Source organism: Gadus macrocephalus, chromosome 19, assembly GCF_031168955.1.
Source record: "Gadus macrocephalus chromosome 19, ASM3116895v1".
Lineage (NCBI taxonomy): Eukaryota > Metazoa > Chordata > Actinopteri > Gadiformes > Gadidae > Gadus > Gadus macrocephalus.
The window spans coordinates 5,813,428-5,834,543 of record NC_082400.1 but is presented as its reverse complement, the minus strand read 5'-3'; the positions used below and the strand labels follow the sequence as shown (position 1 = coordinate 5,834,543).

The following is a 21,116-nucleotide window of genomic DNA, read 5'->3' as shown; positions in this document are numbered from 1 at the left end:
TGAGTGATTTTCAGTAAATTGTTTCAATTCGAAATATAAATATGGTGCTTTATTTCTTTCTTCCTATTTGTCTCTCTCTCTATATATATATATAAAACTATGTATATGTATCTATCTCTCCCTCTTCCCGACTATCTCACTCTCTCCCTCTCTCAAATCGTCTCTCCAACATCAGAGCGATGTGCGTTGACCAACGTGTTCTAGCTGTTTACGGGGACCCGTGGACACACAAGCCAGCCTCTGAATGCTCAGTCAACCAGAGAATGAGGACACTCTCCCCGGTTCCGGTGCTTAACTGGGCGGAAACAATGACGGAGCTATAAAAAACCATGCCTGGGAGAACCAATCAAAAGTCTTTAGTCCTTCATATTGTGCTGGTGACACGCAGAAGTCGTGTGTGTGTGTGTGTGCTGGTAAACTCTGCCTTTCTTGTCCTGGGTTGAAAATATTCCATCAAAGTGACGACTAAAGTGTGGACTTAGCTGACATTTAACGAAACCAAATCAAATAATTTAACGTTGCTCGGGACATCCATTTTCAATGTTTTAAAAAGCTCTCTCCTTTTTACACAGTTAGAGTGACTATCTCTCCAGCTTGTTTCTGCAGCCACTCAAACAACTACCGTGGTTTTAGAAATCCCCAGATGTTTGGTTCAGGCAGCGTGAACTCAGATGGTCTGGCCCGGCGAGACTAGGGGACCAGCGGTTGTCAGGGACAACGGGAAGACTGGACAACAACAACACGTTGTTGGGTATGTAACTGATCATGATGTTCTACTTAACCAAACCCCACCACCCTTGAGACTAATAAGAGGAATAGGAACGACAGGGGAGGATAGAGAGAGAGAGAGCGAGGGGGGGGGGGGTGAAGGGAGAGGGGGGAGGAGAGAGATAGAGGGGAGTAGAGAGGGGATGATAGAGAGAGTGGAGGAGAGATTACAGGGGTAAGAGAGGGAGAGGAAAGTAAAAGATTTGAGCCAGAGGGGAGAGAGAAAAGAGTTAGAGAATGAGAGTGTGTGTGTGTGTGTATGTATGAGAGAGAGAGAGAGAGAGAGAGAGAGAGAGAGAGAGAGAGAGAGAGAGAGAGAGAGAGAGAGAGAGAGAGAGAGAGAGAGAGAGAGAGAGAGAGAGAGAGAGAGAGAGAGAGAGAGAGAGAGAGAGAGAGAGAGAGAGAGAGAGAGAGAGAGAGAGAGAGAGAGAGACTAAGGTATAAATGAAGCAGCTGTCAGCAGTGTTTACATTAGGGAGGTATGTTAATACCAACGTGTTGAAAACAATTATCAACAGCAGCAGCAGGCAGGTGTGTGACCACAAAGACACACACACACGCGCACACACACACTTTCTCTCTCACACACACACACACACACACACACACACAAAGCGCTGTCGCTTAGAAAAATTGCCTGACGAGCTGGAACAGGGCCAAGGGAAGACGTTTTCAACAAGGGCCGCTGATAAAGAGCCCCGGGTGGCTTGGGTGATTTGTCCTCAATGTGGACTGCTGCGGAAAGCGCCGGGCCCACGGCCGGGCTGTGGTTCTCCAGGACCCACAGGGGCCGTCCAGCCCTACCCAACCAGACAGACCCCACCAACCCAAGAAGGGAGAACTACGACTCCATGTGTTGGAACGCAAAACGGTGAAGAGACATACAGTCTCAGCTAGAAGCATCAGCAACACCGTGAGCAAGGTTTTATTCAGCTTGACCCTCACGACAGTCGTGTAAACAAAACTACGTGAGGGTTAATACGAATCATCTTTTTCATTGAATAAATTATACATTATTCAGGAATGATCATTAAAGTACTTCCTGAAGGAAAATACTAATATTTGTATTGAATGAAATCCTCTTTGTTTTTACATTCCTCCTCAAACAGCCCCTCTACTCCCCCAGGTATGACCTGGGATGTGGACCCCACCGTGGAAACACTAACACACTGCATCTACTAATGCTATCTACTGGTGTCTCCGGAGGGTTCCTGCTGGAGTACATACATTTAATTAAGAATGACATAAATATATAAAATATATAAATTATTAATATGATATTTAATCATGCAATAATTTGGAATAAATGCATACATTTGAATAAATCAAAATCAATATTCTATATGAATGCATGTGTATCTTGTCGCATTGCGATCCCATCCTCATACCCCCAGTGTCAAACAGCCGGAGACAACAGTCTGTGTTTATAAAGTTATATAAAGGCATACAGTGCATCGGCCCTGGAGGACATCTCCCAGTATCAGAACTGTGATGAACCAATCAAGTTATCCGTTGAAAACAGCCAGAGAGAAGACACTGCATCAATAAAGTTGAACATTGAAAATAGCAAGAGACAACAAGCTGGGTTAATAAAGTTATGTAAAGTAATACAAAGCCTAGGAGGGTATCTCCCAGTGTCAGAGTGGACGTAGCCGATAAAGTCAAGATTGAAAAGAGCCAGGGGAGAACAGACTGGGCTGATGAAGTGAAGACGAGGAGGAGGAAGAGGCTGATGATCACCTGTCGAAGATGGCGCCCACGCCGGCGCTGTGTGCGCTGTTGCGGTGCACGTGGAGCCCGGTGGCCAGCAGGATCCCGTCCTTCACCGAGATGGAGCGGTGGGAGAAGGAGGCGATCAGCAGCTCATTCCACCCTGGAGGGGGGAGAGAGGGGGGAGAGAGAGGGGAGAGAGGGGAGAGAAGGGGAGCGCAGCGGGGGGAGAGAGAGGGAGGTGAAGAGAGGGTGGATTAGAGGAGGGTGACGAAAAGAGAGATGGAAGGGGAGATGGATGGATAAAAAGAGGGGTATAGAAAGAGATAGAGATGGATTGAGACAAAGAGGGAGAAATATGGAGGAAGAGAAGAGAAAAATATAATTAGTTAGCAGGAAACTCCCAACGGTAAAGTTCACAACCCAATAATAAATACAAATAAATAAACTGCCAACAATGTAGAGGAGAGGAGGCAAGAGCAGGAGTGTGAGTGTGTGCGTGTGTTTGTGTGTTGTGGGTGTGTTTGTGTGTTTAGCTTCAATAAATCAATTAAGCCTGACATGGCAGGGCGTGCTAAAGGGATGAGCTGCGCCTGCCATCACGATGAGGATGTGCAAGCCGTTTGACACGCTGAAGCGGCCAGTATGGAGCAGCAGAGAGAGAGACCGAGAGAGAGAGAGAGACCGAGAGAGAGAGAGAGAGAGAGAGAGAGAGAGAGAGAGACATGGCTCCTTTAATTGTTCTGCCTAGCAACAGCCTCTCTGTCTCCGTGGCGATGGTTAGGGCAGGATGCTTTTGACTGTGATACAGCAGAACTAAAGAGGCTATTTATAGAGAGGCCTGAGTGCTCATAGAGAGGGAGACACATAGAGACAGAGAGGATGATAGTCTCTCTCGCCTCTCTCTCTCTCTCTCTCTCTACCCTGTCACTGTCGTCCCCCCCTTTCTCTCTTGCTCCATCATCACTATATCTCACTCTACTACTACACACACACACACACACACTGGTTTAATTCAGTTTGACAGGCAGGCAGCAGAGTGCTGTCAGAGGCCTGCAAAAGGCCGCGTTCTGATTGGCTGGGACAGGAATAATAGATGATTCACTCTGAGCTTCATACTCTGATTGGATGATCCAAACACTCCTGCCGTTATAGACACACATACTGTGTTTGTGTTTGTATGTGTGTGTGTGTGTGTGTGTGTATGGATGTGTGTGTTTGCGTGTGTGTGTGTTTGTGTATGTGTGTGTGTGTCTCTTTTAACCTTGCTAGCTCACTCATGTATTCATGTAATGATTATTGCTGATAGGTTGATGATAGAGTTGAGTCAACAGTTTGCCCCTCCTCAAGGCCCCTACTCATCCTTGAGTATATTAACAATATTATCTCGTTAAAACACCACTATATTAACAGCATGAAATTGCATATGTCAATGTTTGAGATGTTCCTTAAATATTATATAATATATATAATATGATTTTGTTATTGTTTTTATTATAATTTATATTTTTTGTTTGGTTTTATTTTGATTGGAATATAAATAGATGTGAGCAAAATGTACACGTGGAGGATGCTATTATAATTCTTACAACTATGGATGTAAGAATGAACTGTTATGAAGGAAATAGTTAAAGAGTGATGTGGGATGGCCAGACCGTTCTAGATGTGATATCGGGATGTGATGGGGGACTGTGATGGGGGATGGACCACCGGTTCTAGATGTGATACAGAGGATGTGATGGGGGACGGACCTGCTCGCAGCAGGATAACCTGGTCGTCCAGGGGGAGCTCTGAGAAGTGGGGGATCCTCTTGGCCCACTCCACCAGCGTGAACAGCTGCTTGTCCGCCGCCTGGCAGATGTTGGTGACCGGGTCGTTGGGCTGAGAGAGAGAGAGAGAGAGAGAGAGAGAGAGAGAGAGAGAGAGAGAGAGAGAGAGAGAGAGAGAGAGAGAGAGAGAACATTGTTAGCAAGAGGTTCAAATGATTGTATTTGTCTTTTTTTAAAGCATTGAGTCTACCTGAATCAGGGCCTGCACAGAGAAACACACGCACACACACACACACACACACACACGCCTCCCTTCTGAGCAGCATGTAGTTAACTCATGACCCCCCGCTGTGTGACTAGTGTTGAGGGTCCCTAGTCAGCCCTTAGCGAGGGTCTACACTGGCGGCTCTGCTGCTCCCTTCATCTCTCTTCTCGTCTTCCTGTCTTCCTTTCTTTCATTGTACTCTTAGGATAGAATGATTGACAGCTGTGATTCAGGAATCTGTATTCCGTCCTGCTGGGTTTAGATTGGGGGGATGTGTGGCGCAGCAGGTGCACCACAAGGTAGAGATCCCCGCGTTCAACGAGGGGAACAAAGCAAATAAAAATGACACAACATCTGCATCCTTAAGATAAGACGAGTCTTCCCTGCCCTCAAGAGGGGTTTAGGTTCAGGGGGCATGGTGCGATGCAGCATGTGAAGAACTTTGAGTCTGGAACCGGGATTACAGGGCAGACACAAAAAAAATAGGCGCTGTGCGTTGGGCTTACTGATGAAATGAATGATCCTCTTAAGTTCTTTATGTGTTTATATATCGTTTCGGTTTTGAATCATATCAATTCAATCACTTATAAAGGATCCTATTCAGATGGAGTGGCATTCAGTCCTACACGAGCAGAGCTGTTATTCACACAGCAGCAAAGCACCAATTCAGTGCTTCTCGAGTCTAGACTGATTAAATACAGGCTAATCTCTACTGTCATTATTTACGTCAACATTTATACCATGCATATTGTGTCTGGCAAAATTTCTTTGTGCAAGCAGTTTTGCATTTTTTTTTTTTTCCGGCCTGGTTCATTCCTCAGCAATCCGCATTGAATTTAACTGTTCAATTAATTTATTAATACTGATAAAAAACGACCAATTAGATTGGCCAACAGGGCCGTATTCCCCCCCGCCAACTGGAACGTTCCTCAAGCCCCCCTCCTCTCCACTGGGTTTATGGAAATGTCCATCAAACAGATAAGAGCTCAAAATTAATTTTAATTTTAATTCATTGTATTCTCCTCGTATCCCGAAGGAATCTCTCAGACTCGGAGGCGACCGGCCCGCGACTCAACCTTCGAAATCCAAATCCACCGACGAGGGAAAACATATCCCTAAAAAACACAGCTGTCAATCACAGAGTAGTTTGTTGAAGTCCCGCCCCCCATGGGTCTTCGTATCCTACACTGGTGTATTCTGGGAAACAAAGAGCAACGCTGAGCGCGTGCAGGAGACTCTGTGCATAATTTAACACAAAGTAAACATCCTCAAACACCCTCTCCGTCCCCGAGTGTGTGTATGTGGGTGTGTGTGTGTGTGTGAGAAGCCCACAAAAAAAGCTTGAGCCCAACTCCTCTCTCCAAACCCCTCGGATCGATGGTAGGAGCTGGGGAGGATCCAGAGCTCTCGGTTGCTCCCATGAGACCATTAGTTCGAGATGAAGGAGAACAAAGAGGTCCTTTCACTAATCTCCAGGTCTATCCCTCTGTCTAGTGATGTTCTAACTCTCTCGCTTTGTCTCTCTCTCTCACTCCAACTCTCACTTTAAATCTTTCTCTCCATCACACTCTCTTCAGCCCACTCTCCCTCTCTCGCTCTCTCCATCTCCCTCCATCCCTCTCCATCCATCTATTACCCGGCTCTCTCCCTCTCCTCCCCCCCTGCTCGCCTCACCGCTTACGGTGTGAGACTCACTCTGACTGTGAACTATCAAACAGACCGGCCGTTTAGAACACAGAAAAGTTAACCCGACACACAAACCACAAATGTGTTTCCAAAAAACTGGATTCAAATTGAAAGTTGTCACGTGCTTTGTATTTCTGCAGGGGCAGAAAAAGCTCAACAAAGGCGCCTCATGAATATTTCACCACCACCACCACCACCACCACCACCACCACCACCACCACCACCACCACCAGCAGCGTCACGGTCCCCGTCGGGTGTTGCTCGCCACGACAAGAGTTTGTTTTGGAATTTTGGGGTTTTAGTTTTTCTTGTTTTTCGAAAAAAACAACACAGACATATTTGGCGGGCTTGTTTGGAAAGGTGGTGGCTACGGCACCAGCAGAGGCGAGAGATAATACACACACTCAAAAGCACACAGACACACACAAACACACACACACACACACACACACAGGGACGCAATAGCCTCTTCATGGCGAGGCGCTGGTTGAGCCGCCCACCACAAAAGAATACAACTCCCAGAGTTCTCGTTACCCTCAGCCAGTCTCATGAATGTTGTATTAATGAGGCTTCGACGGCCGTCTGCCTTCTGCAGCGCTGCCGAAGACAGGAGGACGCACAGACACACTATACACATGTACACACACATTATGAAGACTGTGACAACACAGATTGACACACACTATACACACACATGCACACAATATTCATATGCACAAATACACTCACACACACACACTAACACACACATGCATGTGCACACACACAAACACACACACACACACAAACACAAACTCACACGTACAAACTAGCTCACACACAGACAGACAATCTAGCAGTAATCCCGGGGCATTGTGTTACTGTACAATGTTGCAGGGAGTCTAGGGATGGAGGGCTGGGTGGAGGAGAGGTTGAGGAGGGTGGAGGAGGCACAACATTAACCCTTGCAGTCTGTCTGCTTATGCCGTGAGACTGTTGGGCAGGGTGGGAACGGACGAGGAGCGACGGCTAAACCAAATCAAAGTCTGAGTCATGAGAAAAAAACACCAAATCCATCAGCCGGCGGCTTGGAACGCCGAGCGGAGAGGAGAGGAGCAGAGCGAGAAGAGTCCCCCGTGACGGAGCCCGAGGAGGAGAGAGATGGGAGAGGGAGGTAGACAGAGACAGCCAGAGGAAGAGAGGGATGGGAAGAGAGGATAAGACAGCTGAAGAGAGAGAAAGAACCAGATTAGAATCTTTTATTTGCTGCAATTTTTGGACGTTTTCGTCGTTGAGTTTTTTTCACTGTAGATCAATTTTTGTATTTTTGGGTCTTGTTAAAAATCATATTACTTTTGGACATTCTTTGGCTCGTTTCCAAAGCCAATAAACACCTTAAAGTTTAATTCAGAAAAAGATGGAGAGAAACAGAGAGAAACAGAGAGAAACGGTGAGAAACAGAGACAGAGTATCTAAGTGAATCTAAGTCGATATTTTAAAATCCCTCTAAGAGACGACGGATACTTCAAGGCATTCCCGGCCAAATCAAAGGTAGTTTTGCTTGGTTCTCAAGTTTAAGCTGTGTCGTTTTTAGCTCCTTCACCACCTCAGCGTGGGGTAGAGACACCAGACTTGGCTGTTGGTCATGAAATGTTCATCACATTTAGTTGAGGAGGAGTTAAGGTCAGTCCTTTAATTTTTTATTATTCTTCAGGCATTAGTGTTGCCATAGCGTGGGACAGAGAGAGAGAGAGCGAGAGCGAGAGCGAGAGAGCGAGAGAGCGAGAGAGAGAGAGAGAGAGAGAGACAGAGACAGAGAGACAGAGAGACAGAGAGAGAGAGAGAGAGAGAGAGACAGTTTGTGAGAGCGAGAGAGGGACTGGGATTTGTGGGTGAATGAATTAGTTTTGTCCTAAATCGGAGAGAGAGGGATGGGAGGGGAGAGAGGAGAGAGAGGGAAGAGGGGGGGGGGGGGGGGCAGGAGTGGAAGGAGTGGAAGAAGGAAGATGATGGGGAAGAGGGAGAGAAGGGGGGAGGAGATGGGGGAAGGAAGACAGGGGGAGATGAGAGCGGGGAAAGGAGGAGAAAAAGGAGGAGGAGGAAGAATAGGAGGTAGGGGGGGACAGAGGAGGAAAAGGAGGGGGATAAGGGAGAGGAGGGATAAGGGGAAAAGGAGTTGAGGTGGAGGAGGGAGAGGAGGGAAAAGGGGGAGAGGAGGGAGCGATAGATCTACTCACTATCACCTGGGTGATATTAAGACGCACTTCCAGGGGATCTTGCTCAAGATGGAGGCCATGACTGAATATTGAATAGCACACTGTGTCAGGAAGGGAGAGGGTGAGAGAGGTAGGGAAATAATAGGAGAAATAGAGATAGTCAGAGAGAAAGTTGGCACCAGAATAAATACATTATGGAGATAAAGAGAATCGAGTGAAAGAGAAAGCTGAAAAGCAACACATTTGAGGCAGATGGAGAGAATGCAAGTGAGAGAGAATAATAATAATAATAATAATAATAATACATTTCATTTAGAGGCGCCTTTCAAGACACCCAAGGTCAGAATAGAAGAGAGACAAATAAAGAGAGAGTATAGGAGATAGTCAGAGAGAAGGTTGGGATTGAAATAAAACAGGAGAAGAAAGATATAGCGGAGTGCGAAAGAGAAAGTTGGACCAGAGCGTTCAGCAGAGAGAGACAAATTGGGGAGGCAAGGGAGAGAGAGCGGGAGAGCAAAATAATAGATAGAGTGAAACACAAAAGTGGACCAAAATAACCAAACAAAACAGTAAGAGAGAGAGAGAGAGAGAGAGAGAGAGAGAGAGAGAGAGAGAGAGAGAGAGAGAGAGAGAGAGAGAGAGAGAGAGAGAGAGAGAGAGAGAGAGAGAGAGAGAGAGAGAGAGAGAGAGAGAGTAAAAGAAGGTAGTAAAAGAAGGAAAAGCACAGTGAAAGATGTTGTCGCCAATGAAACAAAGATAGTAGGAGATGATGATGATAATTAGAGACAGTGAAAAACAGTTGAACCATAACCAACAACAACACAGAAAGAGCACAAGTGACAGATAGAGGGAGAGAAAAAGTTGGGTAGAAGACCAAACAAAAAATAAAGAAAGATATAATTCACTTGTCCATGTGAGAGAGAAATATATGGAGGGAAATAGGGAAATATGGAGAGATAAATACAAAGCGAGAGTAATGGAGAAAGAGAAATAGAGATAAATATAGAGAGAGACATAGAGAGAGAAAGGGAGAGAGAGAGCGATAGCAAAACACCACAGAGATGACCCCCTCCCCCCCGCCCCTGTCTAAGAGGGCCTTTTCTTGCGTGTCTGGAAGGCGCCGTTACTCCCGCCTGTTTAACTCCTGTTCTGGGTCACCATGAGATAAACACACTGCATTCAGACCCAGCACAGCCCCCTGCGCTCTCACCACCACCCCGCCAGACCCCGGGACCCCCCCAGAGCGACGGAGTGCTGTTGATGTCGTGCTCCCACAGTGTGATGCGTGTGATTAATTACAGCACGGGGCAGTGGGTCCTAAAGGAGAACAGCACAGCGGGAGGAGGAGGAGGAGGAGGAGGAGGAGGAGGAGGAGGGAGAGGTGGTGGTAGTGTTGGTGGTGATGATCGGTCACATAGCAGCCTTCACATGTCTCTCTGCCCACTCTCTCTCTCTCTCATTCCCCCCGCTCTCACTCACTCCCGATCTCATCTCATGCCCAATGGCTCATGCTAGCCGTCTCCCTGCATCCTCACCCCCTCCCTCTCCCCCTCCCTCCAACCATCATCACTCGCCCCTCTCCCTCCCTCCCTCCCTGTCCCCTCTTCTCTGTCTCCCTCTGTCCTTCTCCCTCCCTCCCTCTCTCATCTTTATCCTCCCCCATCCCTCCTTCCCCTCCTTCCCCTCCCTCCTCCTCTCCTCTCCTCCCCTCCCCTCCTCCTCCTGTTCCTCCAGCGTTCCTGAGAAAGTAGAAGCCCTCATCGTTGCGACGCTTTCAGGAACAGTCTGCCTGTTGCATAATTCATGTCCCACAATGCACTCTGCGTCAGCGGCTGCCAGCCAGTAGTTAGGAGGCAGATGAGGACACGCCTATAAGACCGCCACCAGGGATTTGATTCAAGGTCATAGGTGAACTGGCGCCCTGTTGCTCCAGGGGTGATATAAGAGGAACTCGCGCAGAGCCTCATGCACTGTTGTTATCGTGATGCACTGTAGGGGGCAGAGTTTCACATGATAGTTGTTGAAATGATTGTTGTTATAATAATCCTTATGTAGTTCAGTTGAGTGCATTGAGCACATGCTAGTTTATATTCAGGGGTATAGGGCCCTAACGTACAGACTACTGAGGACAGATTTTTATTTGATTCTATGTACGTGGCTTTAGATAAATGCATCTGCAATCAAACTCTAAATAACATGTAGGGTCTAAAGTAAGTAGACCCTACATGTAATTTCCTACTTTCCATATTGGACCAAAATGAGTCTTGCATCGCTGCAAAGACGTCAGTGCGGAGAGAGAGAGTTCCACTCATTCAGCGAGGGTAGGGTGGTCTCTCATGCCACTCCAGTTAGTTTATGCTAATGGATAACTCTCAGTCGAATCTATACATTCCACCAGCAGGCTGTGGTCAGGGTTGGGGTATTACATTCCCCCCAAAACCCAGGCAGCGATGCCATTGGCCGATACCACAGGCACCGCAGAACAGCCACTGGCTCAATCGGAGACGCAAACCCACCGTGTGTTTACGTGTGTCTGCGTGGGAAGTATGCAGAGTGTGTGTGTGTGTGTGGTGAGTGTGCATGAGTGTGCATACATTGTGTACAAACGCACATTGTTGAGGTGAAATCACTTTATACACACATTCTTTCCAAAAGAAAAATTGGACACCCACACACAGGCAGTCTCTCTCATACACAGGTAGATATACACTCCCTAGTGCAGGGGTCACCAACACAGGTCCTTGCGGCTCCCAGGGCGCCCGCAAGGACCACATGAGGCGCCCGCAGGCCTGTTCTGAAAATAGCACTGCTCATTCTGTAACAACTCTTTCCCAACTTTTTTGATTTCCCCAAGTATTGTGCGAAATCATTAACATGATCAGTTTCTTCACATAGATGAGTATCATTAATCAATATTAATAATGTATAACTAAAGGCAAACTGAGCAAATTGATTATTTCAGAAGAGCGTATCAAACTGGGTGCCCTTCGTATGACTCGGTACCCATGAAGTAGCTCTCAGGTTCAAAAAGGTTGGTGAACCCTGCCCTAGTGCCACCACGGCTGTACCCAAATTCACAATGGCCCCCCACAAACACACACTCCACTCACCGAGCTGGACGGGGCCCCGAGGTTGGTCTCGGTGTACGCGTGGGTCTTGGGCTCCACAGCCTGCTCCGCCTCCAGGATCTTCTCCACCGGCATGTCCTCGTTGGAGCTGCTGCTGGACTCCACCTCTCCGTCACTCCTCTCCTTAGCCCGCTGCCGCTCCTCCTGAACGGCTGCGTGTAACAACACTGGTTTGGGTCACTACTGCTGCTGGTCTCAATGCTGGTTTAAATCACTGGTCACTACGGCTGCTGGTTACAATGCTGGTTTAAATCACTGCTGCTGTGTGGAACAACACTGGTTTGGGTCACTCCTGCTGTCACTCCTGCTGTGTGTAATAATACTGGTTTGGGTCACTCCTGCTGTGTGTAATAATACTGGTTTGGGTCACTCCTGCTGTGTGTAATAATACTGGTTTGGGTCACTCCTGCTGTGTGTAATAACACTGGTTTGGGTCACTCCTGCTGTGTGTAATAATACTGGTTTGGGTCACTCCTGCTGTGTGTAATAACACTGGTTTGGGTCACTCCTGCTGCCTGTAAACACCTCACCACCACTGCTGGTGATACCCTTTACAAAGGATAAGATTGCAACCCGTTTTCAACAATTGCGAATGCAGAGCGCTTGCTCAATACTGGACCAATCTCAAAAATCGTTCGTATTAATCCTTTAAACCCAAAACGATCTGAAATTCGTCTCCAGGTTGAAAAAATAGGAAACCTTCCTTTAACTGAGCAGGTTGAGCTGAATTAGACCATAAGAAGAAGAGGGTACTTTTACTTATGCATTCATTGTCCAAAATACAATGTTCTTTGTCCGCAGCAGTGAGGCTAATGCAAGCCCACATTGGATAGCCTGCACTGTTCCTAAATGCTTCCTAAATGGCCCGTCAGTGCATAAACCCCTCCCCCCCCACATCCCTTTTTAACTAATTGCATCCGCGGAGCGATAATTGCTTCCAATGTTGAACCCTCTCGATAAAAGCATACGTTTTATCTGAATGCAAATGCGAGTGTTACGCATCGGCCCCTCTGTGTCGTTCCTGCATGTCCCTGGACCAGGTGGAGTGTTTGCATAAGCCTCAGCCCATGTGCTTTGGAGAGCGGGAAGCATGTGCGACCTGAACACGCTGATAATTATCGCGCTGAGAGACTTGAGTCATGGGTAAACGCTCCGGCTGGAGTGGACGGACAGAGCAGTCGAGACATCCGTACCTTTGTCAGGCACAAACAAAGGCTAATGGAACTGTGAAAGGCCTCCAGTTGGAGAGTCTTCGTGGTGCATTTTAGAGCCTTGAAAACGCAAGCTCTCTGTTTACCGCTATAGACACGATTGATAAGCCACGTAGCTCCTCCAGAAGGACTGTGTGCAGCACGTCCATTACCTATAGGTATGGATCTCAACTAGCTTTAATACCGAGAGGCCAGAGTCTAACCTGGGCCGAGAGTTTGGTGCCAATGTTCGGTTCGGTGACGTTCTTTTTCTTGACCGTCGCAAACAACATGTCAACTGGTCACACTGCTAAGCTACTAGCTCAGTAATCGCTTGTTCTTGTACTTATTTTTATGTTATTAAAAAAAGCAATGAAACTGCCTGAATAGTTTAAGCATAGTTACTAATGTAACTATAGCTACGAATTCAAGATGATCTGTTAGTTCTACATCTATGTGAGTTCCACTTGATGTGAAAGGTACCAAAATAACTATTGCCTCGGAACTGGACCCAAAACCCATTTAGTGTTACTGAAAGTGGTATTCAAACACAATTCACCAACATGTCTGGTCACTGGGCAGACTGGGAGATGACATGACTGGAGGGATTTCAGACCTGACCTAGCGTGCATCAATGGAGACCTTGTGAGTAATAGTTGTTTGTTTTTTCCATGCCTTCAATTCCCGCAAATATACGGTCTGGTTGGTTCAACCGTCTGATTGGCTGGGACGCCCGGAGGAACAGGAAGTGGTTTGTGTGCAGAGAGCGGACACTGTGGCTACGGCAACAGAAACCACTCCCCCATTCTCCCGAGGTGAGCCAAGATGTACACTCTTGTGTATATGTGTGTATGTGTGTGTGTGTGTGTGTCCCTTTGTTGCTCTATTGGTGTGTTGTGTATGGGTGTGTGTTTGCAGGAAGCCGAGTTGGCGCAAGCTGAGAAAACAGAGTGAGAAGACAAAGGAGGGCAGTGTGTCGTCTCCACGTGTGTCTCACATACACAGAGTAATATTGGAAACATATTGGCGGAATTGTGTGGACGGCCACGAACACCATTATTATTTTCCCTACGATTATCACACTTTTTGTAAAGGCATGCCTGTGAGTGTATGCGTGTGTGTGGATACATATTCAATGTATCTGGGATTTGGTCTGTGAGTGTGTATTTGGAGAGTGTATGTGTGTGCGTGCCTGTGTACATATGAATGTGTCTTGAATTGGGTCTGTTTGTGTGTGTGTGTGTGTATGAGAGAGTGAGAGTCAGAGAGAGTGTGCATATACATATGAATGTATCCTGAATTTGGCTGTGTGTGTGTGTATTTGGAGTTTGTGTGTGTTTGTACATATCAATGTATCGGGGATTGGGTGTGTGTAGGTGTGTGTGTGACACTGTGTGTGTGTGTGTGTGTGTGTGTGTGTGTGTGACACTGTGTGTGTGTGTGTGTGTGTGTGTGTGTGTGTGTGGTTGTGTGTTGATTTGGTGTGAGAGCATGCTTCGTGTTTCTGGGAAAGAGGGGTTTTCGGGAGCGTAGGGCTAGCATCATCAATTGAAGATTGGGGGAGTTGGGGGGGTTTACGGGAAGGTAAGGTTAGCATCAAAGACAGAATTAGGGGTTGGTGATGGTGGTGGGGGAGGGTGGATACAGGAAAAGAGAAGAAATTGAAGAAATTGCCAAAAACATGAAAAGGCTTTAGCGATCCTAGGGAAAGAATATGAGATAGATCATGAAAACTGAAACTTTACAGGGACATGAAGCTAAAATCTGAGAGAAAACAGAAGAGTTTACCAGGAAATAGGACTAGAATCTGAGAGAGTGCATAGAAGAGTTGACCGAAACATAGGACTAGAATCAGAGAGGGAACAGAGAAGAGATTCGCAAGACATAGGACTAGAATCTGAGAGGGAACAGAGAAGAGATTCACAAGACATAGGACTAGAATCAGAGAGAGAACAGAGAAGAGTTGGGCAGGACATAGGTCTAGAATCAGAGAGAAAAGGCTTGTGGTTTTAACAGAAAAACATGTTGGTTTTAAAGGGACGTGGACTAGAACCTGTTGGAGAACAGGACGCTTTAATGAGGACTCTATATATTACAAGAGAGTAATTGACACATTTCTTACTTGAAAGGAAAGCTATCCTCTGACAACGAGAAGAAGGGGGCTTTAGCGGAATGTAAGGTTGGAATCGGAGGAAAAGGGAAAATGACGGTTTTATGTGGACATGAAGGCAGGAACCAGAGAGAGAGAAATGGGCCCCATTCGAGAGCAACAGCCGTCTGGATGTGGAGGTCAGCCCAAGGGTAGAATGCTTTGCGTCGGAGTCACACAGAGGTGAGGAGGGCTGAAATCATGTTAGCTTTATTTCCAGCTCCCCCTCTCTTTTCCCTCTCTCCCTCTGTCTCTTTGCCCTACAACTGGGGGAGCATAAATTCATTTAATCCTGTTTTTCTGCAGATTCGCTTAGCCTGTTGGGCTAGTGCTGCCTCCCTGCGTACCCCCAGCCCTGGGGGTACGCAGGGAGGAGTGTGTGGGGGAGGGGCAGGGGGAGGGGGTTGGGGGATGTGGGGTTGGAGGGAGGGAAGTGGGGGTTCTAGGCTGAAAACTCTGAGGTGAAAACTCTGCAAATGATAAGACCTTGGAATGGATGGAGAGCCCAGCCACACAATGATATAAATAAATGTGTCATAAATGTGTGGGAATGGGTGAAATAAGTGGGGAGCAGTGGGGGGAGGCATGTAAAGGTCAAGACAGGAAAGGAAAGCTTGCACACGCACACACACACGCACATGCATATAGACATGTGTGTGCATGCAAACACACACATGTGGATGCATGAAGGAAAGTGAAACTCTTGTCCCTTCGCTTTGTTCAGCTCTTTCTCTCTCTGGGTTGATCCTGACACACTTCTAAAGATTATTTCTTAAAGAGTAACTCCACACCTCCACACCAGGAGAAAGGGTGGGGAGGAGGGTGAGAAAGGGGGAGGGAGAGAGCAAGGGGAGAGTTGGAGAGAGCGAGGAGAGAGGGAAGAGTGGAAAAAGAGAGGGGGGGGGGGAACGGAGAAAGAAACTCATTGAACTTATAGACATACAACACAGTATGTACAAACACACAATTACCCAAACATGAACAATGACGCCAGAGGCCAATACAAAGATAGCTTTAAAGTCATACACTACATATGTGTTCTGTAGGTCATGGTGGTGACCGCTAATGCTAGGGGCTAGCACGTGGTCAGTCAGACGTGCTAACGGCTAAAGGTGCTAAGAGGTGCCAATATCCAAAACAGCCACAAAGTGTTATAATTCACACCTTTCCCGCCTCAAAACACCTCCGCTGTGGAACCTCATTTATATTTTACAAGAAAATCACAGCTTGTCCAATCAGCTGCTAACTCAGAGCACCAACTGTTTTTTTTGCTCCTTGACCTGCTTTGGCTTCGCCTCCGAGACCTTTCTGTTAAAGCGAAGTGCTTTGGTGAATACCAACCTCATACAGATCCAATGATTTTTTTTGTAAAACTTGAATTATTGAAGAGCCTGGTCGTTCTGGTGGCTCAGCCCACTCGGTGCAAACCACGCAGGCAATAGGTCTTGTCGTGACTCCGGTTTGTTTCTGACCTGCTGCGGTCCCTGAGCAATTCCCCCCCACTCCTTCACCCCCATTTTCCTGTCTGTCCCTCAAAGTCCTGCCTGTAAAGTCACAAAAAACCATAAAAAGATATTTTGAAATAATTGTACAGTCCTCACTTCATTAAAACTTCTCTAACGAAGTGAAATTAAAGTTTTTAATGGAGTCCTAAAGGGAGGTGTTAAAACAGGGTTGGTGGGTTGCGTGGGTTTGCACGTGTTGCTCTTTGTCAACGGACGTCTGGCTCAGAACACCATCGCCTCGATGGTGTTCTGAGCCAGACGTCCGTTGAAAAAGGAGTGTGCGTGTCCACACACACACACACAAAGACGTCCGTTGAAAGTGAGCCAAACGAGTGACATCACCGCATGTGCTAGTGTTCGATCGGTGACTCATCGCACAGAGACTATGAGACTCATGGGCCGGGCTGGGGTGGTGGGGAAGGAGACATTGGAAGGGTTTTGAGGAGTGAGGTGACGTAGGAAGGGGTTAGAGGAGTGAGGCGACATTGGAAGGGGTCCGAGGAGTGAGGCGACGTTGTAATGGGTTCGAGGAGGCGAGGGGGTTGGGGAGGAGGAGGTAAGGAAAGGAGGTAAGGAGAGTCATGATCCTCAACGTCATGTGCTGTACCTTCTCTCTTCATGCCCATGGCCAGACACTTCTGGTAGCGGCAGTACTGGCAACGGTTCCTCTGCCGCTTGTCGATGATGCAGTCCTTGTTGTCCCGGCAGGTGTAGGTCAGGTCCTTGCGTACCGTCCTCTTGAAGAAGCCCTTGCAGCCCTCGCAGCTGTACACGCCGTAGTGTTTACCTGAGCACACAAGGACAGACGGGCTTTATTACCGCCGGGCGATTCCAGTTTGATAGGAAAAAGTACAGTACAGTGTTAAAGGCACCCAGTGCAACTTTATGTAAACATTCAATGAAAAATAAACATTCAATTTCTAGTCTTTTTTACACGTAGTAAGTTTCAATAACTCCATACCATTACATATCGACATTCAAGGAGCAAAGATGAGACGTCGTTGTGTGGTGAGAACTGATAGAAAATCATAAAACAACAACAATCGCCGGTGGGGAGAAGCCATTTTTCCATTGACTGGAAGCCTGCTTTATTTATTGTAGGTTACAAAAAAGAAAGAAAATGGCGGCATTGTTGTTGTTATCGATTTTGTATCAGTTCTCACCACACAACGACGTCTCATCTTTGCTGCTTAAATGTCGGTATGTAATGGTATGGAGTTATTGAAACTTACTACGTGTAAAAAAGACTAGAAATTGAATGTTTATGTTTAAGCCTCGAAAGTTGCACTGGGTGCCTTTAAGAACTAAGGACAACATGTATTTGTATACGTGTCAACAAAAATAAACATGTGGTTGTACAGGTTGTACAGTTGTGTTGTACAGGTGTGTTGTACACGTGTAATGTATAGTTGTGTTGTACAAGTGTATTTGACAGGTCTATTTCACAAGTGTGTTTCTACAGGTGTGTTGTTCAGGTGATTTCTACAGGTGTGCTTCTATTAGTGAGTGTTTTTACAGTTGTGTAGTATCAGCGTGTGTGTGTGTGTGTGTGTGTGTGTGTGTGTGTGTGTGTGAGGCGTCACCTGAGGAGCGGTCACCGCAGATGGCACAGATGTGTTTGGTGAGGGACAGCGGCGTCCCGCAGGGCTGGGCGGGGACCTTCATGACGCCGTTCAGACCCAGCGGGGGCTTGATGTCCTCCGAGCTGCTGAGGGGCGAGTTCAGCTGGAACATCAACACACACAAACACACACACTCTGACAGTCACAACATGCTGGTACTGAAGAGACATCACAAACGGCTGGAATAAAAAGAATGCGAGTCGCGCGAACAGACACGCGAACAGACACGCAAGCACACACACACACACACACACACACACACACACACACACACACACACACACACACACACACACACACACACACACACACACACACACACACACACACACACACACACACACACACACACACACACACACTTACTTACTTCCTGGAGTGACCTCACAAATGCTTACTCATTACCAATAATTTTTGGACAGCCGGCCACGTGAGAGAATGTGATGTGAGCAATAACACAATAACACAATAACACTGACAGTCCACCAAGTAGCTCCGCCCATCACTTTTACAGCGGTGACATCGCAAAGGCTTATCTAACACGATATCTCTCCTTTTGTTTGACTATTTTCTCTCTCTCTGTTGATCCTGACACCATTCTAAACAAAATAGGATTTCTTAACACAGTCCTCCATCTCTTAAAGGAAAAGAGGGCGAGGGTTTAGAAAGGGGGAGCACTGCTGAAACCATGTGCGAGAATACGGATGCAAGTTGGGGTCCCAAGGCTGTTCATAGCGAGAAAAGGAGTAATGGACCCAAAAATATTAAGGCAAACCATTGCTCTAATGTCACAAAACAGATCTGCCCACCCCTGATGTTAATCCAAGCAGTGTCATCACACACACACGAGGGCCATCAGGGAACATGGCAAAACCCTATGCTGTCCCAGTGTGGCTGTGCGGTGACATGAGTGATGGAACACCAGGGCAGATGTGCTAGTGATTAGACTAAATGCGCTACATGCACATGTGTACATGGGTGCACGTGTGTTGATTTACTGTGTGTGCGGTTGAAGCCAAACAGGCCAGAATGGATGGGTCAAAGCCAGATAATAAATGGATACAAATACAATGACTGTCCACACGCAAGACAGATGTGCTGGCCGGGCTAGCTTTCCTCCTATGATATCACTTTACGATTCTCTCTCTACATCTGCCTCCGTCTCTCTCTACCGCTGTCTACTGCTCTCTAGTTCTGCATCTCTCTCTCTTTAGATCTCTGTAGCGCTCTCCCTCCCTCTCTCTAGAGTCATTGCTGTCTCTCTCTCACTCTCTTTTTCTCTCTCTCTCTCTGGTCTAATCCTGGCATTGCAGGAACCAGCTCTGCTCAGCCCCAGGACGTTTGTATTTTTCTTCTCAACAAGACACACACACACACGTACATGCACTCGCGCACACGCGCACACACACACACACACACACACACACACACACACACACACACACACACACACACACACACACACACACACACACACACACACACACACACACACACACACACACACACACACACACACACACACACACTCCCACTGTCCCCCGCCCCCCCAATCAACCCTCCGGCTCCAAAATGTTCAGCGCTAGCATAATTCCAACGCTAGCATAACTCAGTTGCTAGCTTAACTCGGGCACTAGCTTATCTGTGTTAAAAAAATTCAACACTACAGCAGAATAAAGACAATGGGTTTGTTTTAACGAAGTCCCGAAACTTGGGTTGAAGCCTAACTCTCTCTTCACTTTCTCTCTTCCTCTTTCTCCACACTGCTTCCTCCATTGTTGAGATGTCCATTGTTGAAATGCCTGATCAAATATTTTCCTGGCCGCTTGGTTTGAGGTGGATGTAAATAGGCTATGGACCTAGGAACACAAGTGAACCTCTATCTCTCTGAAGAGAGGTACAGTCATTGACCCATAGCAGGGAATCGTTCTTCTGCTCTAACGATGAGACTAATATGATAGTGTGTGGCCCCCCTCCCCAGATGTGTTGAGCAGCTGCTGACAGCACATTAGCCAGTGTATTCTATACTCATTACAACAAAAACACATACATAATGTACACACATATACACATATATATATACACACACACACATACATTTACACACACAAAAACACAAAAACACACGGCAAAGACACTGCTTTGCAGTGCTACAGACTGATGGACAACCAGACAAGCCCCCTTAGACTCCCTGACCTCTGTCCCCATCAGACTCTGACCTTGCTATCTGTTGGACAGAAAACTGTCTTTTCACAGTCAAATTGCATCTCTGCAACCCCCCCTCTATGGTGCGAGAATGTTGGTGATGAGGTGTTTGGGTGTGTGTGTAGATGTTTATAAGTGTGTTTGTATGTGTGTGTGCATGCATGTGCATATGTGTGCGTGTGTGCGTGCGTGCGTGCGTGCGTGCGTGCGTGCGTGCGTGCGTGCGTGCGCATGCTTGCCTATCTGTATGCGTGCGTGTGTGCATGTGTGTGTGTGTGACGCTTGTGTGTGCATGTGTGCGAGGGATGGCGGCATGGTGGGGACTGGTATACTTATCTTGGCTTTCCAAAATGTTTTCAAGCTGTGACCCCCCTCTGGTGGGCCCAAATTTACTTCCTGTGTGTGGGTTACCAGGAATTTTTTACCAGATCTTCCCGGATATTTCGAGTACCATAACTTCAGAGAGGCGGCTGGTAAATCTGTACAGCTTGAGTGAGTGAGACGCAGTCAGCATAACAGAGGGCCCCCATGCAAACTGCAGACTTCGTTACATAACATGCTCTGGACCACGTCCAACTGGCAGGGCCAACACCCCCACCCTCCCCTGCCATGGTCTGTGTCAAATTCTGCATGCAACCGATCTGTGCGATGTGTGCGCGTGCACGCTCTCTGTCACACGGTGGCTCCCAGAGCACAGCTGTGTTTTCACATTACACGCATAAAGTTTAATTTATCGTCCGAGAAGCGCTCTGCCCCTAAGTGCTGCAGTAAATGCTTTCGGGGATACAGATGGTGGCTCTTCCAAGACGAACGACGCCGCCGCCAGCCAAACACCTGTTGACATGACGAAACTATATTAAAGGAAAAGAAAAGAGCAGTGTGTGTGTGTGTGTGTGTGTGAGTGTGTGTTACTTAGAGGTAATG

At 47.1% G+C, this 21,116-nt stretch overlaps 1 protein-coding gene across 4 annotated transcripts in view; it reads right to left on the bottom strand.

Moving 5' to 3' along the window:
• rxraa (retinoid X receptor, alpha a) overlaps window positions 1-21,116 on the bottom strand; it is a 107,216-nt gene that overhangs the window by 10,240 nt on the left and 75,860 nt on the right. For 2 of the 4 annotated variants that reach the window (XM_060038896.1, XM_060038895.1), the window contains exons 4-8: window positions 17,949-18,090; window positions 16,973-17,152; window positions 11,504-11,688; window positions 4,230-4,359; window positions 2,509-2,641 (exon numbers count right to left, since the gene is read on the bottom strand). In XM_060038896.1, coding sequence (XP_059894879.1) covers window positions 2,509-2,641; window positions 4,230-4,359; window positions 11,504-11,688; window positions 16,973-17,152; window positions 17,949-18,090 — 770 coding nt within the window. The remainder of the gene's footprint in view (window positions 1-2,508; window positions 2,642-4,229; window positions 4,360-11,503; window positions 11,689-16,972; window positions 17,153-17,948; window positions 18,091-21,116) is intronic. The other 2 variants (XM_060038898.1, XM_060038897.1) reach the window with 1 other exon arrangement.